The 26,129-nt window shown below is 40.7% G+C and overlaps 2 protein-coding genes across 2 annotated transcripts in view; one reads left to right on the top strand and one right to left on the bottom strand.

The window, feature by feature from the left end:
- Nucleotides 1–26,129, top strand: part of SIAE (sialic acid acetylesterase) — a 138,337-nt gene that overhangs the window by 30,348 nt on the left and 81,860 nt on the right. Inside the window, exon 3 of the mRNA XM_053690480.1 lies at nucleotides 13,332–13,507. Coding sequence (XP_053546455.1) covers nucleotides 13,332–13,507 — 176 coding nt within the window. The remainder of the gene's footprint in view (nucleotides 1–13,331; nucleotides 13,508–26,129) is intronic.
- Nucleotides 1–26,129, bottom strand: part of SPA17 (sperm autoantigenic protein 17) — a 224,561-nt gene that overhangs the window by 166,432 nt on the left and 32,000 nt on the right. The gene's annotated exons all lie outside the window — the stretch shown is intronic.

Raw genomic sequence — 26,129 nt, 5'->3', positions numbered from 1 at the left:
CCCAAAAGCACAAGGAAAGTCAGATCCAATATGCTCAAAATCATATAAATAAGGCATACAATGAAAAGAACACTCTGCCTACAGTTAAGCATAATTGTGGCTTGTGCTGCTTTGGGGCTGCTTTGCATCCTCCGCACTGGAAACCTGCAGCGTGTGGAAGGGAAGATGGATTCATTGAAGTATCAGGAAATCCTAGGAGAAAACGTCATATGTGAGGAAGCTGAAGCTTTGGTCTCACTGGACCTTCCAACAGGACAATGATCCCAAGCATACCTCAAATTCCACCAAGGCTTAGTTGCAGAAGAAGTCCTGGAAGATTCTACAGTGGCCATCACAGTCACCTGACTTGAACCCCATAGAAAATCTCTGGTGGAATTTGAAAAATGCGGTTGCAGCACACAAACCCAAGAGTATTACTGAACTAGAGGCCATTGCTCAAGAACGCTGCCAGCAGCTGGTGTCTGGATATGCATCTCATTTGCAGCAGGTCATAATAGAAAAAAGGGTGCTCTACTAAGTAATAAAGATGCGTGCTATGAAGGGTTTAAATAATTTGAGACTGCAGAATTCATTAAAAGTAGCATTTTCAGTTTAATTTGGGGAAACCATTCAAAGCATTTGTTGTGTTAAGTCATTTCAATTGCTTTTGTTTGATTTGTTAATTGCAAATTGCTGAAAGTCTAGTGGGCAGCAATACTCATTTAACATTGCAATGCCGCCCCCTGCTTGCAGGCAGCCAATCGTGCATGAGCAGGGGCTGTCAATCTCTCTGGTCAGAAAGGTCCAGGGGATTGAGATACACCACTTAGATGATCATGCAAACCTGCAGGTGACGGCACTCCGAAGCCGATATCTAAATTTTTATTGAAAAATATATTACAGAAACCACATAACGACACATTTATCTCTTGACATAGTTGGCAGCGGAAATACACACGATTATGCAAAAGGAGAATGACATTCAAAGGAGAGCAGTGTACCTGGCATAGAGGTCATAAGTAACAAGTAATCATTCACTGGTGCGTACTTGCACATTTCAGTTGTTATGTATTGGTTATTCTAAGGAAATATTTAAGGTTTTATATTTTAAGCGGCGTACGGCAATGTATGCCATACCCAGTTGGCTTGACAGTTAAAAGAGGGGAAATAATAAGTATACGTAGTATGTATGAATGAAAATTATGGTGTTGAGTTCGTTCACCCACACCCCCTTGAGGAGGGGGGGAAGAAGGAGAAGGAGGGGAAGGCATCTGAGGGGGGGGGAGAGGGAGGGGATATTATATTGGTGAGCACCTCAGTTCAGACACAGTGAGGTGCATCTTCTAGGGCCGGGTAGGGTCATAGTCAAAGGCAGGCCCCCAGTGTTCAGGAGAAAGGGCAATTATGGAGTCGGTTTAAGGTAAGTCTCCCAAAGTCCCCAGATTTGACTGAAGATATCTGGTTGGTTTTTCATCCGAAAGACATAGTCTTCCATAGATTTGATATACTGCAGGTAGTCAACCACAGCCTGCCATCTTGGAGGCTGCTGTTTCTTCCAGTTCCTGGCTATTAACATTTTGACCGATGTCAACAGGTAAACTAATAAGTATCTCATATGTTTCGGTATCTTTTTTACCCCAATATGTAGAAGGTCTAGGCCCGGGTATCTGGGGTCGGGAGTTCTAGGGCCTCACAGGTCGCACAAATTTTAGACCAAAGCGGTCGGAGTCTGTCGCATGACCACCACACATGAAGCGGAGTACCTATTTCGCCACACTCTCTCCAACATAAGGGTGAGTGTCCAGGGTACAGAGTCCGAAGCTTGGTCGGCACTAAGTGCCATCTAGTAATGATCTTAAAGTAAAGTTCGTACATTGTGACACAATGAAGTGCAGATTTAGTCAACTGTATCGCCTTTGACCAGTTTAGGGTCGTGTAAGTAAGTCTCAACTCAGTTTCCCAGGAGGTCATATGTCTCGTTTTTACAAGGGTGGGAGGCCCTAAAAGGGATTTGTAGTGGGCAGTAAGAGGCTTGTGTAGTTGCAGGCTCGCTTTCCATCTAATCTCCCAGATAGAGGGAGCCCTGATCTTATTGACCAGGAATCCCCACGCTTTCATAATGGATCTAAGCCTCATAAAATCAAACTCCAGATGACGAGGGATGCCAAACCTGGCTATCATGTCATGGCTTGGGAGAAGATTTTCGTTTAAGTAGAAGTCACTTAAAGAAGTGACCTCAAGGGTCTTCCAGGGGGTAAGCCGGGTGTTAGGTAGCCCCTGCAAGAGTGACGTGACCTGGTGAATAGGGGAAGGGTGTGGGGCTATCAGTTGATGAGATGGTTAGAGATAGGTATTCGCGAAGCTAAGTGCGAGGGAACCCACAACAAGTCCGAGAGATCAATGTATGCTGGGAGGGATGCCTGTTCTAGCTCCCTCCATCTTGTGGGGGGTAGGGCTGTTCCCCACGCTGAGACATGTGAAATCATCGCCGCTTGGTGGTATAGCTGAACATTGGGTAGACCTAATCCATCTCGGTCCACCGGTGCCTGGAGCATGGCTGCAGCCACTCCCGGCCGCTTATTGTCCCAAACATAGGAATTAAATGATGTTTGGAAGCCGCGTAGGATCCTCTCCGGCACTGGGATGGGGATACACCGCATGATGTAGGTTAACTTAGGGAGGATCATTATTTTTAGAGCAGCAATTCTGCCCATCCACTATATTTCCTCATATTTCTTAGATTTCAATCTGGCCTCAACCCCCTTTAGCAGAACAGCATAATTTTCCTGTATCACTGTGTCTTTGACATGAGACAGGTAGACCCCCAAATGCCGGATCCCGACTATTGACCACTTAAACGAGTAAAGTCGCTTAAGACACCTCTGTTCTGACTGCCCAACGTGGATCATGTAGGCCTCTGTTTTAGAGATGTTAATCTTATAATTTGATATTCTGCTGAAGGTGTCAATAGTCTCTAAGAGGGGAGGGAGCGATTCTATTGGGTTTGTTAGGAAAAGAGTGAGGTCGTCAGCGAAAAGCGCTAACTTCTGAAGGGTGTCATGAATCTGAAGACCCTGAACCCTGGGATTTTCTCTAATTGCCTCCGCAAGCGGTTCCATCACCAACGCGAAAATGAGTGGGGACAGGGGACATCCCTGTCTGGTCCCGTTACTGATGGTAATTTTAGGGGAACAAAAGCCTAAACCTTTGACCACGGCCGTCGGAGAGGTGTAGAGAGCCACAACAGCTGTATGGAATACTCGAGGGATCCCAAAACGCTCCAGGGCGCAGAACATATATTCCCACCCCACCCTGTCAAACGCTTTTTCCGCGTCCATAGACAGGGTGAGGAGGGGTAGCCCCATATCCGCCGCTTCCATAAATATATTCAGTAGCCTGCGGGTATTGTCTGTACCCTGCCGACCTTGAATAAATCCCACTTGGTCCAAATGGACCAGTGAGGGTAAGTGTTTCCCAAGTCTAGTTGCCAGGACCTTAGCATAGACTTTCACGTCCACATTAATAAGCGAGATAGGCCGATAACTCTCGCAGAGCATCGGGTCCTTCCCCTCTTTGGGTATGGTCAGGATACTGGCCTCTAGGAATTCGGGGAGGAAGACCCCAGTCTTCATAACCTCCTCATAGAGGCGAAGCAAAACAGGCGATAGCAGGTGTGTGAAGGTATGATAAAATAGGCTTGTGAAGCCGTCTGGACCCGGTGCCTTGTGGGGTTTTAAGGCAAGGATGGCTGTTTTGATTTCCTCCAGGGTGAGAGGAGCAGTCAGGTCGTTGACCGAATCTGCGTCTAAAGAGGGAAGGTCTAACTTTGCCAGAAACTGTTGGGTCGCTGTTCTATGAGCGTCAGTTCCCAAAGATTCATTATTAAGGTTATATAGTGAGGTATAGTAGTTGGCAAACGCCTTCCCTATATCTCTTGGCGAGTGGACTGCGCCTGTTGCAGTAGAGATCAAGGGGATTCTAGCCTGGACCGCACGGTCCCTGAGCTTACGGGCAAACAATCTATCGGCTTTATTTCCTTTATAGAAGTATAATTGCTTGAGCCTGAATAGATTTGCTTGAACACGAAGCTGCTCTCTCTTATTGATTTGATCCCTGATAGTGCCTACCCGATCGGCAAGGGTGGGAGTAGGGGTATTTTTATTACCCATTTCAATCTGCCTCAATTCAGCATACAATTTAGCGAGAGGGATCTTGCTCTGAGCTTTCAACAATGCACTTTTTTAATAAAGTGCCCCCTGAGATAGGCTTTAAGTGAGGCCCACAGGATTCCCTGGCTCGTGTCACCCGTGTCATTATGTCTCAGAAAATCTGAGATGGTCTCAACAAGTTGGGGGATCTCCCCTTCTGAGAGAAATTGGTCTGGTAATTTCCAGGAGGGCCTGCTGTCGGGGGGGGGGGGGGCGCAACGTTGAACACCTAGCACTAACCAGGTCATGGTCTGAAGAGGGGCATGGTCTTATACGTGGGGCACAGAATTGGTCCAAAGTCCAAGAGTCACATAGCAGATAATCAATCCTATAGTAGGAGTTATGCGGCTTAGAATGGTGGGTGTAGTCTCTTTCTGTTGGGGCAAGGCAGCGCCAGATGTCATAAAGGCCATATTGGTACATGAGCTTGTGCAGCGCATTGGATTGGGTATTGAGGTTTCGGTCAGTGAGGCATGTTTTAGGGTTTTTTTTATCTAGGGTGGGGTCCCAAACCAAATTCAGATCCCCTCCTATCAGTAAGTGGCCCCTCCTAACTTCGCCCAGTCTCCTCAAAATTTTTCTCAGGAATGGTATCTGTTTGGCGTTTGGGGTGTAGATGGAGGCCAAGGTATAATGTATTCCATTTAGTGTGCAGACCAAAATCAGGTATCTGCCCTCGGGGTCACGGTCAGAATATTCTATGGCGCAACAGACATCCCTATGGACTAGGATTGCTACCCCTCTCTTTTTCTCTGAGAAAGAAGCCATTTCACATATGGGGTAGTGTGTCGGGTTACGGAGTGGTCTAGCCTTTTTGTCCCAATGTGTCTCTTGGAGGAACACAATATGCAGTTTGTGGGAGTTCAGATAGTTAGATAGGAGGCTTCGCTTAGTAGGGGAATTTAATCCCTGGGTATTAAGTGTAGCCACAGTTATGGGTGCCATGGGGCCAATAGACACTATGTCTCCCGTGGTCCAAAAAAAAGGGGGGGGGGAATGGTTACCAAAGGAACAGGAAAAAAGGGGGAAGAAGAAGAGAAAAGAAGAAGGGGGGGGTGAGCTTATTCGCTCTCTGCAGTCTGTATATGTTGCTGTGGAAACTGTCAGGATATTTAATGATGTGTATATTACACTATCTCAATGAGTGCTCTTACTAGCAATTGTAAGAGATCACAACTATTAAGGTGGGGGGGAGGCCGGCGTGTGAGGCCTAACCCCAGTCAGCCATCTTGGCTTATGCTTCAAGTCTTAACAAATGTCAAGTTTCTTCTATCTGTGTCGTATACGTCACACTACATGTATTGTGTGATGGACCTCGTGTGGCAAGGACATAACTCAACAAGAATAAAACATTACCAAATTTCAATAAAGTTGAACATATAACTCACAACTAAGCAGTGCCATTGTGCATGGGTTGGCAGTTGGAACACATACCAATATTCATAGTTATGCTAGCTAATCTACTCTTTAGGCATGGCTCTCTACATGATAAGCAACATACAACAAGCAGTGGTAGTATAGAATTCACATTTAAGCAGTGCCATTATGCATGGGATAGCAGTCAAAATTCACATCAATACTCATGGTTGTGCTAGCTAAGCCACTCTCTAGGTATGGCTCTCTACTTAATAAACAGTAAACAAACAACAATCAATGGTAATAATGATGCAGTGGCGCATTAACACTTATATTTCTCTCTATTGTAGTAAGGGAAACATGAAAAAGAAGAAACCAAACAATAAAAAGTACTGAAATTATCCATGCTAGGTCATTTGGGAAGTAATAGAGGAAAAGTGATAGCTCCAGAAGGAGATATCTAGACCTTCAAGGGGGAGTACGACAACTCCCTGCATAGTGTCTGATATGGAGTGCTGAACAAGGAGGGACTCAAGTAGTGCGATACTCTGCGGTAATACTACAAGCAGTCGGGGTCTTGCCTGAGTGCTGTGAAGATTTTTTCTGGGTGTTTCCCACTCTCTGGGGGAGTGGTCGCCACTCAGGGGCCGAAGCTCTCAATCCCCTTGTAGTGTCCTTGTGATGTTGGGTATCAGGTGGATCCGGCGGCAACAAGTCCCATCTTTGCATGAGTTCTCTAGCCTGCTGCGGGGAGGAGGCTGTAAACTGGTGGCCATCTTTGGTTATATGAAGCTTTACAGGAAACCCCCACCTGTATTTTATGGCTTTATCGCTCATCAATTTGGTATAAGGTTGATAATGGCGCCGTAGCTGGAGGGTGTGTGGAAAGAGATCTTGGTAGATTTGTATGTCTGAGTATTGACCCAGAAGGTTTCTGCCACCTGCAAGTACTCAGAGTAGTTTGTCTCTAAAGGTGTAGTAATGTAGCCGAGCTATGACATCTCTTGGCTTATCACCTTCCACAGATCTGGGTCTCAGCGCCCTATGCGCCCGATCAATCAGCATTTCCTGACCTTCCTCTTGGCCCATGATTGTGCTGAATAGCTCCCGGAGATACTTCTCCAGGTCCTGAGGGGATGCCCTTCACCCGAATATTGTTGCGCCGGGTGCGGTCTTCTAGGTCGGCCAATTTGACTTCCAGGTCCGTTATTTGCTCAGCTAGGCACTGGGAATAACCAAGTAAGTTGGTGTGGTCAATCATCAAATCTTCCTGTTTGAGCTCTATAATGTCAGTGCGTTCGCCTATGGTGGCTATGTCACATTTCAAATCTGCGTGGCTCTTCTCAAATTTCTTAGAAAGAAAATTATGGTGGGAAGTCAGGAGCACGGTGATAGAGTCCATAAGGTTGTTGTTAACCTCTTTTTCAGCACGTAAGGAGCGCCCCACTAACTGGATCAGGGTAGTCTCACTAGGGGTCTCAGCTGAGCTACTAGCGTCCGTGAGTTCCTCATCTGAACCCGCTTGAGATCTAGAGAGGGGCTTGCTAAAGTGGTCCACCACTGTGCGTTTAGGTGTGTTAAGGGGCTTTTGCTTTCTTTTGAATGTTTGGGGCATTTTGTGTGCCTGCATGGATATTCAGAAGGGTTTATGGTTACAAGACAGCACTATAATGACCTGCTTTTATCTGGCTGACTGGGGTCTTGGCATCTAAGAGTAACTTACATATTTGCAGAATACATTACATCAAAACAGAATGGTTAGGGTCTGCACTGCTATGGGACTTGGGTGTCACACACAACCCTATGGGCAGCATTGCTGGGCAGACTGCCCCTAAGGTACCAAAGTCCCCTCTCGACTCAGGGAGGGGGGATACGACCCGAAGGAAGGGGAAAGGGGAAGTAGAAGTGACCAGCCTAGACTAGCTAGGCCGGAAAGGGTGAGTCTGGAGGAGTTACACCTTTAGGTTACACTTATCTAACCTGTTGCATTAGGTAATTACCATGAAGGAGACAACCTATAGGAAATAAAAGTGGTTAGGCAAACAGTAAAATAATGCAGCACTCAGCTTTGGGTCGGTAGACCAGACAGACATATGCTAACTAAGGACCTGCAGTGAATAAATGTTGTTAGGCAAGCAATAAAATAACACAACACTCCACTTAGAGCAAGGGCTCAAAGACACATGAGCTGACGCAGCAGCGATAAGCAAACACTATAGAAAGGCCCACAGATGTCAAAAAGTCAAGCTGTGCAGCTCAGGGCCAAAGACATGTGTAGTGGCACTGCGGCAATGTTTCATGTAGAAGAGAGTGTCTAATTTGTTGGAACAGAGCCAGTAGTGTAAAAGAGGTGGAATAAGTCCCAGTGGTTGTATTGCCCCCAAGCAAGTGTATGCATAGGCAAAGTCAAAGCAATAGTAATGTCTCCTGTAGCTCAAGCTGCTATTGCAAAAAGTTATGTGTGTGCAGCCTACTCACCGGGATCTAAAGTAGCAGAGGAGGATGTCAGATATACTGACCAGTTCTTACCCGGTTTCTGTAGTAGGGCACGTTGTGGTGTGAGGCTGAGGAGACTTTATGTAGGCAGTCTCAGTAGCTGAAGATCCGTCAGTCGGCTGGGTATTGCATCTAGCAGATGCGAAAGTGAGGAGGCCCTAAGATGGCAGATGTTTGCGCCTTTTCTATAGTCCGCGCAGCAAGGAGGTCCGTCGGGTTATCGCTGGATCTCTGGGGACCAGGAGTTCCTGCACAGTCCCCAGCATAGCCGATCACTTGAGGAGGTGTGGAGTGTCAGAGTATATGAATATTATGATGAATATTACATATGTGTATATGTATATATATATATATATATATATATATATATATATATATGTATATATGTATATATATGTATATTTTATACACTGTATATGTTAGATGAGACCTCAGGATTAATTGAACATGAGTTTGTTGAACACAGCTTCTAATACACGTCTATCAGGATTGACGATCAGTAGAGCCTTTTGAAGCACGACCCCTGTAGTGTAAAACACACAAACATTTCTTTTCTAAAGGAAATAGCTCAGTGACCCTATTCATTTGACTATATATGCAGATTTTTATAACTTCAGAACATTTGGTGAGGTGAGAAAAGAATGTGTTCAAGGACCCCTTTGGAATTTGACACGTGTGATACAACAGTTCTATATCACTGAATCTCTATTTGAAGACATACTGCAAAACCCCATCTTGGGGGAAGGTGACACAAATAAAATTAAATACATTTTGCAAGGGGAACAATGCCAGTTTTCCATGTATGTTTAGAATGGTTCATGATATAAATATTGAAATTAAGCACATTGTATAAAATAGATGATTGCTACAGGGGATATTTATATAGGAAATAAATTCAGAATTAGTATAGATTGAATGACCATTTTGATAATCCCTTATTTGAAGTGCATATATATATATATGTTTTGAAAACATAAAAGATCTTACTTAGCCTCTATGTTTTTAAGAATATAAATAAATATTTGTGGACCTAAAAGTAAATGATTAATAATACTTGAACCATAGACATATGAATGCTTAAACCATTTCTGATAATTGTTTCCATTTCTATTGCAGGCATCAATTCATATATGCAGAAATTGTCGGAGACATAGAACATATTATATCACATGAAAACATATATAACAGGATATATAAATGCATTTTAAGCTAATAATTAGCAGTATTAAATTGCCTTAATATAATAAAATGTTAATAATATAACATATTTGATATCAAAATGACCAGAGAGGTGATATAGATTTGCCTCATCTATGATTGATATTCTGAGGGGTTCATGCAAGAAATTATGGCAGTTATTACATAGTTTAAAGAAATATTTCACTGTCTAAAAATGTTTAGAAATGTTAAGGAGGAATTTGTTTTTGCTGCCTGCTGCCACCGAAGGGCCGATACCGGTATAGCAGTTGAAATTTAACTGCTTAAAGGATGCGTTTCCATGGTGACCAAGGGCCAATCCAAATAGACATCCCACCTAACCAATGGGATGGTCAGATCTCGTAGGGCCACTCCCATGGTTTCATCAATGAATGAAAAAGTTATTTAAGTGAACGCATGAAGGAGAAAGGGACAGATTTTGCTGACTTGAATGATACACTGCTGGGCGTCCAAAATACATTCATTCTAAACAAGCGATCTACCTTTTTCTCAGTGATTGCAAAAATTTACTTAAATATTTTCTGAGATGAAACAAGGAATCCTTGGTAACTGAACTATCTATTTTGGTAACGTATATATATATATAAAAAGAAAGAGGGTTGCAATTAATATTTTAACACAGATATATGCATAATAGCTGTAGTTTTATATTCAGTCTGTATATTGTTAAATACATATCCTTGATGCTAAATTGTTTTATCTATACAACTGTAGAGTTATAACTCAGAATTGGGTCTTTACGTAAATAATACATACAATTTCTGATGTTTTTAATAGAAGTGTATATTGTACTATTGCTTAAATTAGCACTGTAAATCATATTGCTGAATGTTTGTAACTGCTATTTTAGGTCTCATTGTAATATTTTAAATGCAGCTCTGAATGAAAGATTGGTTTTAAAGTAAATTGGCATGAGCTTTGCATAGCATATTTTAAATAGTTTTTGTTTTAACGCATATAATATTGACTCATATTCTAATCATTACAAATATTTACGTATCAACATGTTCATAGTTATTTACTAATAATAAAGAATTCAGATATTTAGATTAATTTTATTGTCTTAGCAAATGTATGTTTGATTGCAGGTTTAGTTTAAAGGAAGATTGTTAAATATATTCCCTGCCATATACTTACACATTGTTTAGAGAATACTGCTAAGATTTTCATAAATATACTGACAGGAGGGTAGGTATGAGCGCCCTAGACAGGTACAGCTCCGGGATCTCCAGATTCTTTAGGGGTGTCTAGTCAAGACACCGGGTCGGAAGGTGGCCTCACCCGCACAGCAAAAGTTAGTAGCAGAGCGCTCCGGAGCAGATCCCCGGCCCTCCTGAGCGGTGCGGTAGAGAGAGGCTTGGTAGCAGGTGAGGGTTGTCAAGTGCAAGCGAAAACAGCTACTCCGGAGCGGAGCCCCGACCCTCCGGAGTAGGGAGGCAGCTGCGGCAATAGATTGGAGTCTGGCTTAGGGTCCGGTCGTGTCAGCCGAGGTCTGCTTGGATGGTGGTAGCAGCGAGTGGGCTATGCCGAGAGGTCCAGACAGGTATAAACAGTAGTTGGGACACCCGGGGTGGATCCCCAGTCCTCCAGGCTATAGGCGATGGCGGCCTGAGCTCCCCTCCGCGGCACTGCAGTTGGTGAGCTCTATGCTGGAGAATCTAGTAGGACAAGTAAAACAGGACGCCCTACATAAATATAGCGTCCACCTACAAGAGCCAGCAACTAATTTGTACTTTTGGTCCTGCAAAATTATGCTTTAAAATGCTCTTTTTGTCAAATTGTTTTAGGAGCTCGGCACACACACGTCCATTCAGTTCAGTGGCTAGCTCCGCCCCCTAAAAAATATGTTTCTAATTTACTTCTATTATCAACTTTGCTTTGGTTTTATTATTTTCTTTGTTGAAGATACACTTATGTAGGTCTGGAACACTACATGACAGGAAATAGTTCTGCCATTTAGTACTCTTGCAAATGGATAACTTTCTTGCAAAACTGCTACCATATAGTGCTGCAGACACGTGAACGCTTTAGCATCCTTGCTAATGTATAACATTGTTAAGAATTCTTGCAAAACAGCTGCTCAATTGTGCTCCAGACACATGCACGCTCCTGAGTCTAACTCCTGTCCAAGAAAGGATAAGAGAACAAATACAACATTTGATAATAGAAATAAATTAGTACGTTTTTTTTTAAATTGTATACTCTATCTGTGAATTATGAAAGAACAGTTTTGGGTTTCATGTCCCTTAAATACTTTGTTCTGATATAGACAAATAAGTACCTTCAGGAAAGGGTTAATACTGAAAAATGGAGAAAAAATATAAAAAAACAGAAAAAAACAAAACATTGTTTTGCAGTTTTCTTTGTAACAATTTCTAAAAGAACAAGTGTAGCTAAAGAAAAATACCTCCAAAAAAAATAATTATGTTTTCCTGATTTTAGGAGCACGAAAACTGCTACACAATAGTATATATTTGTAAAATTTAGACCGGCCTGGTATTTATCTAGAGGTATTTTGACACATTCTGTTTAACCCTTTTATCGCCAAGGGGCAAAAATAAAATTTAGGGGTTAAAAACACAAAAACATGTTATTAAAATATTATAAAAAAAACTGTATTAAATAGAAATACATAAAACACTTTATTAAAATTAATGTAATACTTGTTTATGGTTTGTGTACACTGGGACAGAAGGGGAGGGCTCAAGGAAAAGGGGAGGGGCTTGTCATTTTTGACATTTGATCACATAACCATAGGCCACATTTTTGTGCATCACAGGACTGCCTCACTCCTGAGGCATCCAGCGATTGGCCACTGAGCTTGATACCAGCATGCCCTGGGGCATGCTAGTAGCCAGGCTCCATTTTAAGTTTACAATTATTGTGATTGCATACACAGTACTGCTGCTAGCTAGCCTCGCATGCAGGCTTCCAGTAGCAGTATGAGATGCACGTTGATTGCAACGTCTATCTCATGAATGGAGGTACCCTAGTGACAGGCATAGGATCACAGGGACACCTTGTCCCTGTGATCTCTAGCCTGGGGTGTCCTCCATTCTTCTATTTCTGCCCTGCCTCACTCATGAGGTATTCAGAAATAGCGCAGGCACACCAATATGACAGGCAGAGGCGTGCTACTGTCCAGGTTATCAGCGTCGTACAGGGTACAGAACTGCTCCTTAAAGGGATACTAAACTCAAATTTTGTGTTTAATGATTAAGAGAGTGTGCAATTTTAAGCAACTTTCTAATTTACTCCTATTATCATTTTTTTTGTTCACTTGCTATCTTTATTTAAAAAGCAAGAATGTAAAGCGTAGGAGCCGGCATTTTTGGTTCATAACCTGGGTTGTGCTTGCTTATTGGTGGCTAAATGTAGCCACCAATAAGCAAGCCTTTTCCAGGGTGCTGAACCTAAAATGAGCTGGCTAGTTTTACATTCCTGCTTTTTTTTTTATCAAGAGAACGGAGAAAAATTGATGAGGAGTAATTAGAAAGTTTCTTTAAATTGTATGCTCTATCTGAATCATGAAAGAAAAAAATTGGGTTTAGTGTCCCTTTAAGGGCTTAGAACCAGCGTCATACAGGGTACGGCGGTGGTCGTTAAGGGGTTAACTGAACTTCACATATTAAATAGGGATGAATAAAACCCCTGCAAAATAGCAGAGATCACAAACATCTTATAAATCATGTACCTACCAGAATTTCTCCCATTCATTTTTCTAGCAATATTGTTTACATCTATTGTTACAAGAAACAATGGGATCATTTATAAGCATAATTACTACAAAGTAATGCTCTTCAAAGGAAATAATATAGTTCTTGTTATTTACTGCCTTTGAACTGAATTCTAAAATGTTGGGAGTAATATCACTTCACCAATAGTCAGTCAGACCTCGAATTCTATTGAACACTTTTTCTAAAGCTAATTTTTTTCCTGTCTATATTTCTTATGATCTTCTTGACAAACATTACACTTCATAATCCCTTTTTACTTAGAAAAAAAACAATTATATTTTTGTGTATCAAATACTAATTTATTTATTTTTCTATTTTTTTTTTTCTTTTCATATAGAGGACACTGCTATTTGGAAAGTAATACTAGATCCTGTTAGTCATGGTGGGCCGTACTGGTTGCTTGCACAGCAACACTATAAAGAAGAAGATACAAATATTACACTTCATGACATATTATTTGGAGATGTCTGGCTTTGTAGTGGACAAAGTAACATGGAAATGACTGTTTCACAGGTATTATGGAAAATTTGAGAACAATTAGACTGAGTCAAATGTATTTTAATCTGTTTCCGAATGTATTATTTTGCATAAAGGGACACTCAAGTCAAAATAAACTTTTATGATTCAGATAGAACATGCAGTTTTAAGGCACTTTCTAATTAACTTCCATTATCAAATTTTGCACAGTCTTTTTATATTCACACTTTCTGGAGAACAACATCCTACTGAGCATATGTACAAGCTCATACGGTATATGTATACTGGTCTGTGATTGGCTGGGGTCTGTCACATGATACAAGGGGCCAAAAAATGGAAGAAAAATAAATGTGTCAGAAAAAAATCTACTGCTTATTTGAAATTCAATGTAGGTGTTAAATCATTGTTTTTTCATTATGCACTTGTTAATTATGTAATACTACTGCATTGAGTGGTCCTTTAATTTATTTACTGAAGTCTCCATAGCGGCAAAGTGAGAGAACTTTAAACTCAACAGAATAATATTGAATGGACATGAAACACACTTATTTTTTTTTTCTTTTATTATTCAGACAGAGCATGTTATTTTAAACAACATTCCAGTTTACTTCTAATTTGCTTTGTACTCGTGGTATCCTTTGTTGAAAAGGATACCTAGGTAGGCTCAGGAGATGCTGATTGGTGGATGCACATATCTGTCTCATGTTACTGGCTCACCTGACGTGTTTAGCTAGCTTTCAGTAGTACATTGCTGCTCCTTCAATAATGGATATCAAGAGATAAATCAAATTGGATAAATTAAGTAAATTGGATAGTTGTTTCAAATTGTATGTTCTATGTGAGTGATGAAAAAAAAATATTGAGTTTTATGTCCTTTTAACCAATAAGAAACAAGAGCCAAATTAAACATCCAATAAGCATCTAGTTCACATCTGTAGATGAAAAGAGATATAGTCTATCTATCTATTTATGATTATTGGGATGTGCTGCAGAATACATTTGGATTTGAAATTAAATTGATAGAGGAGGCTCCATATTACAAGTTTGAGTCCCAAATTATTTTTTTTAAGGGCACATTAAAAGAACATCTATGAAAGTAGGCTTAACATATAGTAAAATATATTAATATTTTAATCCAACAGAGTCTAATGCTTCCATAGAAGTAAAAAGCTGCAAGGTTTAAAATACACACAAAGTTAAATATAATTTAATCACAGAAACAAGATGTACATGGTGAACAAATTTATCATTATTCAACCTGTTTTTTAATTCATTTACAATCAATATTGAGGAGACATTTTAAAGGGACATTAAACACTTTGAGATGGTAATATAAAATTATATATATGTGTGTGTGTATATATATATATATATATATATATAAAATAAATTCTACTTTCATTATTTATTTTGTCCAATTTTCCTATAATTCCATTCTGAAATTGTGAGCTTTTCAGTTCCTGTTAGAAATGGAAAAGCAGAACACAGTTATATTCTACACAGCCACTGGCTAAACAGTCTAGTGACCTATTTATAACTGTCCCTAATTGGCCACAGCAGAGAAGGTAACCTAAGTTACAACATGGCAGCTCCCATTGTTTTATAGACACTAAAAATTGACAAAAGAAGTGTAAAGTTTTAAACTGTTAATGAAACTTTTAAAAATACATTTACATGTTATTCTCAGACTACTGTTTTCATTAAATGCTTCATTCTATCTAGCATTTATTTAGTGTTTAATGTCCCTTTAAGGGAGTTAAAGGACAAAAAGTGCTAACAAAGTCCTGACATTTAATTCAATTGATAAAATCTGCATCTGTTAATTTGATTTTGGGAGTACAGCCTTTCCAGTTATATACATGTTGCTTAAAATGCAAGTACATTTGCTCCACCTGGGTTATATTATTTCACCTGTGGGAGATGTTCTTTAATCTCCTAGCTAATGTTTCATTTGTTTGTGATTTATGTTAACATGTATACATATTCAGAGATTCATGTTGTTTTAAATAATTTAGGGTTACAATGAATGAGTCATCCTGCTATTAAGCCTATTGATAATCATATTGATTTTTAAGGGACAGTATACTCAAATATGTTCTCTCATTTAATGTGTTCCCAATGATCCATTTTACCTACTGGAATGAATTATGTTGTGTACAAATAGCTAATTTTATTTTGTCATTTGAAACAGCTGATTTTGCCCATCTTTACTGAAAATATCTGTACTTAAAGGGACAGTGTACACCAATTTTTATATAACTGTATGTAAAAGATACTTTTTTAAAGAAGAATATGCACAGATACTGATCTAAAAATCCAGTATAAAACCTTTTTAAAAAAATTACTTAGATGCTCCCAGTTTAGCACTGTTGATGAGGTTAGTGTGGGACACCCACTGAAAGGGGCTGAGAAAAACAAGAAAAGCAGACACCCCCCCTTCCCTGCATATGAAAAGACAGATAATCTAAGCAGGAGTCAGCATCAGCAGGAGTGTGTAAATGTGTGTATACATCTAACACTCTGTGGCTTGGTTAGGAGTCTGAAAATCAGCACAATATTTTTTAAAAAATAAGCAAAACTATACATTGTTACAAAAACACTCCCAGATGGGTTATATAAATCGATCATCTACAAAACATTTATGCAAAGAAAACATCTACTGTATAATGTCCCTTTAAGTTCTGGTTGCAAAAAATGTATGTAAAAAAAATAAAATGTATGCTTACCTGATAAATTTATTTCTTGACACGGTGAATCCACGGATCATCAATAATTACTGTTGGGAATATATCACTCCTGGCCAGCAGGAGGAGGCAAAGAGAACCACAGCAAAGCTGATAAATAACACTTTCCTACCCACAATACCCCAGTCATTCGACCAAAGAAAAGGAGAGAAAGGAAGTAACACAAGGTGCAGAGGTGCCTGAGGTTTATATGTAAAAAAAATAAAAAATCTTTCTAATAACACAGTGAGTCCACGGATCATCAATAATTACTGTTGGGAATCAATACCCAAGCTAAAGCACACTGATGATAAGGGAGGGACAAGACAGGTAACCTAAACAGAAGGCACCACTGCTTGAAGAACCATTCTCCCAAAAGAAGCCTCCGCCGAGGCAAAAGTATCAAATTTATGGAATTTGGAAAAAGTATGCAAAAGATGACCAAGTTGCAGCCTTGCAAATCTGTTCCACAGAAGCTTCATTTTTGAAAGCCCAAGAAGAAGATACAGCCCTCATGGAGTAAGCTGTAATTTTCTCAGGAGGATGCTGTCCAGCAGTCTCGTAGGCCAAACTAATAATACTCTTCAGTCAAAAGGAAAGTGAAGTAGCGGTAGCTTTCTGACCCTTGTGTTTCCCAGAAAAACAGTCAAACAAGGCAGAGGACTTAGTCGCCTGTAGATAGAATTTCAGCGCACGTACAACATCTAGGTTATGCAATATAAGCTCCTTCTGAGAAGAAGGGTTAGGACACAAAGAAGGAACAACGATTTCCTGATTAATATTCTTGAACGAAACAACTTTAGGCAAGAAACCCAACTTAGAATGCAGAACCACCTTATCAGCATGAAAGATAAGATAAGGGGAATAACACTGTATCGCCGAGAGTTCCGAAACTCTCCTAGCAGAAGAAATAGCAACAAGGAACAAAACTTTCCAAGATAACAACTTAATATCCAAGAAATGCATAGGCTCAAACGGAGCCTGCAGTAAAACCTTAAGAACAAGATTAAGACTCCATGGAGGAGTAAACCGGTTTAAACACAGGCCAGATCCTGACCAAGGCCTGACAAAACGATTGCACATCTGGCACATCCACCAGACGCTTGTGCAACAAAATAGACAATGCTGAAATCTGACCCTTCAGAGTACTAGCCAACAAACCCTTCTCTAAACCGTCCTGGAGAAAAGACAAAATCCTAGGAATCCTGACTCTACTCCAAGAGTATGCTTTGGATTCACACCAATACAAATATTTACGCCAAATCTTATGGTAAATTCTAAGAGTCACAGGCTTACGAACCTGGATAAAGGTTTCGATGACCGATTCTGAAAACCCACGCTTAGATAAAATTAGGCGCTCAATCTCCAAGCAGTCAGCTTCAGAGAAACCAGATTTAGATGAAGGAAGGGACCCTGAAGTAGAAGGTCCTTCCTCAGAGGATGTCTCCAAGGAGGAAAGGATGACATTTCCACTAGGTCTGCATACCAGATCCTGCGAGGCCATGCCAGAGCTATGAGAATCACTGACGCCCTCTCCTGCTTGATCCGAGCAATGACCCTTGGAAGGAGAGCGAACGGAGGAAACAGGTATGCTAGACTGAAGTTCCAAGGAACCACCAGAGCATCTATCAGGACTGCCTGTGGATCCCTTGACCTCGAGCCATACCTTGGGAGGTTGGCATTCTGCAGAGAAGCCATGAGATCCAGATCTGCCCCTATTTGAGAGTCAAACTCGAGAACACTTCCGGATGAAGTTCCTACTCCCCTGGATGAAAAGTCTGCTCAAAAAATCCGCTTCCCAATTGTCTACTCCTGGGATGTGGATCGCAGAAAGATAGCAGTTGTGGGTCTCTGCCCACTGAATAATTCGACCCACCTCTGTCATGGCCAAGGAACTCCGAGTTCCCCCTGCTGGTTGATGTACACCACCGAGGTTATGTTGTCTGACTGGATCCTGATAAACCGGGCTAAAGCCAACTGAGGCCAGGCCAGTAGCGCATTGAAGATCGCTCTCAGCTCCAAGATGTTTATGGGCAGAGCCGACTCCTCCTGAGTCCATAGGCCCTGAGCCTTCAACGAGTACCAGACTGCTCCCCAACCCAGAAGGCTGGCATCCGTGGTCACAATCACCCAAGAGGGTCTGCAGATGCAAGTTCCCTGGGAGAGATGGTCCTGAGACAACCACCATGGAAGAGAATCTAATGTAGCCTGATCCAGATCTATTCATGGAGCCAGATCTGCATAGACCCCGTTCCATTGTCTGAGCATGCATAACTGCAGGGGTCTGAGATGGAACCGAGCTGTGATGAACCAAGGTTATCCAACCTTGCGCCAGTCACTTATTTGGCACAGAAAGGGTTATCAGACCCCTTCTACTCTCACTAATATGTCACAATCTAGCCACACCAGACCAGCTTGTGATTTAGTTCAGTGGGTGCAAGGGTTAACAACACTCTCTAGTCTGTACTAGACTTAAAAGAAATGCCCAAACTCCCCTTTAATGCCACCCACACTAAACTAACAATGCTGCCACGACTTATGATTTATTAAAGGGGAAATCCTAAGGAAAAACCCAGCCTTGCACATTAACTTTCTGAGTACAATTTAGCAGAAAATAACTTAAATTATACAGTTCTAATATTCCAGTCTCTTTCAGTAACGTAGTTCAATTATTAGACAAAGGCCAAACTTAATAAAATAATTATTTATTATGCCAAAAATTGTGTGCACAATGCATTATTAATAAAAAGTTGTTACAAATAAAATTACACATTAGCAAACAGTTTTTCAAAATAAAAAGAAGAAAATTAGAAACCTTACACTGTACTCGTCTTTGGAATCTGTTACCAGAGAGATGGCATGAAGCAATTGGGTCCTCATCAGGATATGGGGGAGAAGCACTGTGGTATCTCTGGAGCTGAGAGATTGACTCAATGCATACACAATAACATTTGGAGAAAGGGTTTTTTAGAAACTATTTATGAGGGGTTCTGGCACATCAAACAAAACACAAACAAACCCAGTACACAGCTATTTTTAAAAAAAACAAACAACTGTTCTTAGTTCACAACTAAGCAGAATTAACCCCTTCTCAGCTAACTCCTGAGGTATTCATGACAAGCGAACAGAGTGATGTCCATGGAAGCCACCATCAGACCAATTACCTCCATACATTGAGCCACTGACGGCCGAGGGGAGGACTGAAGGGCCAGACAAGAGTCGAAAATTTTCATTAACAGGGAGTCTATTATGGTCCCCAAAAACACAACCCTTGTAGCTGGAATCAGAGAACTTTTTTCCAGATTCACATTCCATCTGTGGGAGCGAAGAAAAGACAACAAGATCTCCGTATGAGAGTTTGCTTGTTGAAAAGATGGCACCTGAACCAGAATGTCATCTAGGTATGGTGCCACTGCAATGCCCGAGAGTGAAGCACTGCCAAAAGAGCCCTCAGAACCTTTGAGAAAATTCTGGTAGCTGTGGCAAGGCCAAATGGAAGAGCCACAAATTGAAAGTGAGTGTCCAAGAAGGCAAATCTCAGAAACTTGTGATGATCCTTGTGAATGGGAACATGAAGGTACGCATCCTTTAGGTCTATGGTTGTCATGAACTGACCCTCTTTTACTAAAGGAAGAATGGAGCGTATAGTCTCCATCTTGAAGGATGGCACTCTGAGAAACTTGTTTAGACACTTCAGGTCTAAGATTGGCCTGAAAGCTCCCTCCATTTTGGGAACTACAGACAGGTTCGAGTAAAATCCCAGACCTCGTTCATGTGGAGGAACTGGAACTATTACCCGCTATAGGTCCTTGACACAATGTAAGAATGCCTCTCCTTTTATCTGGTCTACAGATAATCTAGAGAGGAGAAACCTGCCTCTGGGAGGAAAAGTCTTGAATTCTATTTTGTATCCCTGGGAGACGATGTCCACCACCCAGGGATCTGGAACATCTCTTATCCAGGCTTGAGAAAAAAGAGAGAGTCTGCCCCCTACTGGATCCGTTCCCAGATCGGGGGCCGGCCTTTCATGCTGACTTGGAGTCAGCTGCAGGCTTTTTAGATTGCTTCCCCTAATTCCAGGACTGGCTAGGCTTCCAGGAAGACCTGGTTTGATCTTGCTTGGAGGAAGGAGAGGAAGGCTTGCCTCTAAAGTTACTAAAGGAATGAAAAGAACTGAAATAAAGGGGCAGTTTGCAGAGGCTTAGATACAAGATAACCACAGAGGTTAAAAGTATATTAATATAACTGTGTTGGTTATGCAAAACTGGGAAATGGGTAATAAAGGGATTATATATCTTTTAAAACAATACAAATTCTGGTGTAGACTGCCCCTTTAAGCAACTTTCTAATTTACTCCTATTATCAAATTTTCTTCATTCTCTTGGTATCTTAATTTGAAAAGCAAGAATGTAAGTTTAGATGCCGGCCCATTTTTGGTTTACAACCAGGGTTGTTCTTGCTGATTGGTGGATAAATTCACCCACCAATAAACAAGTGCTGTCCAGTGTACTGAACCAAGAATTGGCTGGCTCCTTAGCTTAGATGCCTTCTTTTTCATATAAAGATAGCAAGAGAATGAAGAAAAATTGATAATAGGAGTAAATTAGAAAGCTTCTTAAAGTTGCTGCTCTATCCGAATCACGAAATAATTTTTTTGGGTTCAGTGTCCCTTTAATGATATGAAACTTTGCCCTTTTGAATTGCAAGTTTATTGCAAAACGTACTATCCCTTTAATTGAATAAGTATTAGCACCAGTTGAATAATATACTCCACATTTGGAAACTCCAAATTTATCGCCAATCTTACTATTTTCTGGCTTGAAGGGAATTATTTAAATTGCCAGTGGTATAAATGTCTCAATACTGGTCATATTGTATACATTTTATAGTTGCTTAGTATTGGGATTGTATGGTTAAAGTTTCAGCAATTTTTCTTACAATTTCTAGGGGTTATCTTGTTTCAAAGGAGGCACTATGAATTGTTTATGTGCTATGTTTTGACATAACTAGCTTTCTTATTCCTTAGGATCCCCTAACTTAATAATGGTGAAAGTGTTAAGACCAATTGTGTATTTTTAGATATTAATGTTTGCAATAGTTTAATTAGTGTGTCGGTAATCTCACAGCACTGGCTAATATTTCACCCATAATTTTTACTGTCACAACAATCGTAGTTAGACAGTGCTTGCTCTTGTTTAAACTTCTGACTTAAGTTCAACTAGTGTGATTGTCAAAAAATATCTCATCCAGACAGTGGCGACTCTAGGAATAATATATAGGGGGGGGCACATAAGATATCACAGTCAAAACTGGGGGGGCCAATTTTAATTTTTACCACTAAATCATAGCACTGAAAAAACTAAATAAATATATATAAATAAGATTACAAAATACCAGAGTAATGCGGTTTGCAATGATACCTTTTTATTGTACTGACCTAATACTTAAAAGACAAGCTTTCAAGAGTTTTCCTTTCTTCCTCAGGTATTGATTCAGACCTGAGAAAGAGAGAAAAACTCTCAAAAGCTTTTCTTTATAGTTTAAGAAATTTCAGCAAACACAAGGGCTGTGTAAATAGTCCCCTATGTTAAATATGTCACTAATGAAGACCAATGAGCAGACCCTGAGTGTTTTTTGGTGTGTGTGTGTATACTGTTTTATAGTCTGATGGGAGTGGTGATCTATCTGGAATAATTTATTACATTATTTTAATGTTGTTGCTAAACTTCATTAATACAAATTTCTGACATAACGCAACACTGTAGCAATATTAGTCAGCGCCCTTAGGCAATACATTGTCCCTAATAGTTCAGAACACACAGCTGCCTAAAAAGTCAGTGGAGAAGAAAAACTTGGTGAAAGAAACTCTCACATACACAGACACGCTAGAGACAATACAGGGACTAATCCACTGCCCTTCAAGCGAACGTATCAAAAATCTGTGACAATAGCTTAGTTAAAATTGTTAGTTAACAACTATATATTATGTTATCCTTCTTGAAAGGTGGTTCTGGGTTGGTTATAGCAAGGAGGCTTACAATTTCCTCCCTCCTTTGCTCAAAGAGCTATCAGATTGTCTAAAATAGAAGGAATGGGCACCTGGCCCTCAATCTGTAGTTAATAAATACATTAAAAGGCTGTACAAAATGTTTGCCATCCAAGATGTTCAAGGCAAGCCTTTGGATGTTGTTGAGGAGGAAACAAAATTCTGATTATTTTTTTTGGGCATAAAAATATTTACTTTAAGAATATATAAATATACATTTTATAAACACACACATATATAAATAAAACCAGTAGGTTGCACAGCACTGAGCATGGGATATGCTTATACTTAAGCTTTCATATTTTCTCATTTGACATAAAATACACTTGCAAATATCCCATTTTAATGTTAACATGCCCTCCTTTATGCCATATACGCCAACTATACATATTTCCACACTTTTGTGGTCAGTCAAGTAGGTCTGGTCTGGCCATGTGAGTGTTAGCAATTATATATTAGAAAATTGTCATAACTAAATGTGAATAAAATCAAACAATTAGTTTTTAAAATTCATGTAAATCCATACCAGTGTACCCTGAACAGGCTGATTAATATTTTATTGCAGAGTTCAATGGATTAAACTGTAAAAAATAAAATAAACTTATTAAACAAGCTGTTAAATGTAATAGAATGCCAGAGAGGGTTGTATATCTGCTAGAAAGTGAGTTGCAAACCTCTTTGACAATGCTTAAACAGTTTGTTTCATTAAAAAAAAAATGAAAAAGAAAACTGTATTAGGCTCACTCACAGCTTCTGTACAGCATTCCACAGGACTTCCCTTCTTTCTCCCTCTTTGATATCAGTCTGCAGCGTTACAAGATTCCCCTCCTCCACAGCACCGACATGCAGCATCGGCAGAGAGAACTTTACACTGACAGCTGATACTGAGCAGACATTTCTCAAATTTAACCCCATGCAGAGGGAACCAAGGAAGAGTGCTAACAAATTTAAAATGAGGCAATGGCACCCCAGGCAGTTGCCCAATTTGCCCACTGCTAAAAACTGCCCTGTTCCCAGCCCTGCCAACACAGGACACACACTGCACTGCAGAGAAGCAGGAGCTTCTGGGGGACTTCTGCCTTCCTGCTTAAAATTGCGCACAGCATGGGAAATACAGCTACCATCTTGCTGTGCGCACAAAGTGTGAAGGAAGCTGTTAAATAATTTATGCATGAATGTAGGGGTAATAAAGTTGATATTTGTGGACTGCTTGGGGCCCCCTTATGCCACCTGGTCCCTGACAGGTCACCCCTGTCACCACAATGGCGACCCTGTGCAAGAAAAAGAAAGTGCCTGCTGGTGCTGCTCTGTCCTTCCCCCGCGCTCTCTGCTCTAAGTCTCCAGCACACAGCACCTGCTGGCTCCTCCCTCTTCCTTACCAGTCTCCCCAGTGAGTACGTTACGTGACCTGGATGGGGAACTGGTTAGGAGGAGGAGCAAATGGCACCAGCATGAATGGGGTATATTGGAGTGCTGCACGTGTTGAACAAACTTGTGGGGGTTCCAAGTTAACTTCCAAGTGAACACAGGTCGGGAAAGCACGCTGCCACTGCGCAATGACCTCAGACACAGTCATTCTCCTCTCACTCAAAATAAAAACAGTCACCGGCCTAGAGTAAAAAAACAAACAACTATTTTTAAAAATACTCACACTCCTCCTCTAGCAATATGCAAGTACCGGGGCTGGCAGGGGGAGGGCTAGCCATTTCTCAGGGGGGGGGCAAATGCCCCACTTGCCCCACTGTAGCGACGCCATTGCATCCAGACTATAAACTATTTTGTCATTGTAAATAAGTGATTTATTCGAAGTTAACGTCTGAGATTGCTGATAAACAATTTCTATAACTGATCTAACAACAATTTGTAATCAAATACTATTTAGTAGCGGTTAATGCCGCAATGCTGGTATCTTTAATACTCAGAGTTACAACAGTATTTGAGCTAATCTCGTATATTAGGACTAAACAACAAGCCTGTATTGACTCGATATACTCACGTAACAATTCTGAGTATTACGTGATAGTATTTTGGCTTCTAAGTAATTATTGTAACTGATCTGGTACCTTTTTGTAATTTAATAGCATTTTGTAATGGTTGATACCGCAATGCTGATATTTTTAATATCCAAAAGTTACAAGAGTTCTTAAACTAATCTTGTATATTAGGAGTTAACAACAATTAAATATTGCTTTCAATATGATCCGTAGGAATTCTAAGTATTGCGAGGTAGTGTTTTTATTTTATCTCTTAGCTCTCTCCAATGGATTATTGTTATTTAGAGTTACTCTTTATTTTCTAAAGTTTAGATCTTTGTTGTTAGAATTCTTATAAGCTTATTGTGACTTATTGCTGGATTGGTTATTGCTCGCTAGTTTACGGCGGTATTTAGGATTTAAGAAATCTCAGGCAACCTAAACACCTCGGCAGCTTTAGCCTACCTGTCCTGCAGCCTTTAGAGACACTTCCCGGCAGCACAATGCAGACACACCGGAGCAGCCGACAACTGCATCACAGCTCCGCAGCTGGTCTCAACAGTCACCTGAAAATGCGCCAAAGGAACAATTTGAAGAAAAACCTCTGGGTGAAGAGACCATTCACCCGGATGTAACGTCTGTCGACTGAGATAATCCGCTTCCCAATTGTCTACACCTGGGATGTGAACCGCAGGAGCTGGCTTCCGCCCATACAAATATCCGAGATACTTCTTTCATAGCCTGAGGACTGTGAGTCCCACCTTGATGATTGACATACGCCACAGTTGTGACATTGTCTGTCTGAAAACAAATAAGCGATTCTCTCTTCAGAAGAGGCCAGAACTGAAGAGCTCTGAAAATCGCACGGAGTTCCAAAATGTTGATTGGTAATTTCACCTCCTGAAATTCCCAAACCCCCTGCACTGTCAGAGATCCCCATACAGCTCCACAACCTGAAAGACTCGCATCTGTTGATATCACAGTCCAGGTTGGACGAACAAAAGAGGCCCCTTGAATTAGACGATGGTGATTCAACCACCAAGTCAGAGAAGATCGAACATTGGGATTTAAGGATATTAATTGTGATATCTTTGTATAATCCCTGCACCACTGGTTCAGCATACAAAGCTGCAGAGGTCTCATGTGAAAGCGAGCAAAGGGGATCACGTCCGATGCAGCAGTCATGAGACCTAGAATTTCCATGCACAAAGCTACTGAAGGAAATTATTGAGACTGAAGGATTCGACAAGCTGAAACCAACTTCAGACGTCTCTTTTCTGTTAGAGACAAATTCATGGACACTGAATCTATTTGAAATCCCAAAAAGGTTACCTTTGTCTGAGGAATCAAGGAACTCTTTGGTAAATTGATCCTCGAACCATGTCTTTGAAGAAACAACACAAGTTGATTCGTAAGAGATTCTGCAGAATGTAAAGACTGAGCAAGTACCAAGATATCGTCCAAATAAGGAAAAAACACAATACCCTGTTCTCTGATTACAGAGAGAAGGGCACCGAGAACCTTTGAAAAGATCCTTGGAGCTGTTGCTAGGCCAAATGGAAGGGCAACAAACTGGTAATGCTTGTCTAGAAAAGAGAATCTCAGGAACTGATAGTGATCTGGATGAATTGGAATATGAAGATATGCATCCTGTAAGTCTATTGTAGACATATAATGCCCTTGCTAAACAAAAGGCAGAATAGTCCTTATAGTCACCATTTTGAATGTTGGTATCCTTACATAACGATTCAATATTTTTAGATCCAGAACTGGTCTGAAGGAATTCTCCTTCTTTGGTACAATGAATAGATTTGAGTAAAACCCCAGACCCCGTTCCAGAACTGGACCTGGCACAATTACCCCAGTCAACTCTAGGTCTGAAACACATTTCAGAAATGCCTGAGCCTTCACTGGGT

The sequence above is a fragment of the Bombina bombina genome, chromosome 8, assembly GCF_027579735.1.
Source record: "Bombina bombina isolate aBomBom1 chromosome 8, aBomBom1.pri, whole genome shotgun sequence".
NCBI classification, from domain to species: domain Eukaryota; kingdom Metazoa; phylum Chordata; class Amphibia; order Anura; family Bombinatoridae; genus Bombina; species Bombina bombina.
The sequence above is the reverse complement of the archived record's forward strand: the minus strand, read 5'-3'. Positions and strand labels throughout refer to the sequence as shown.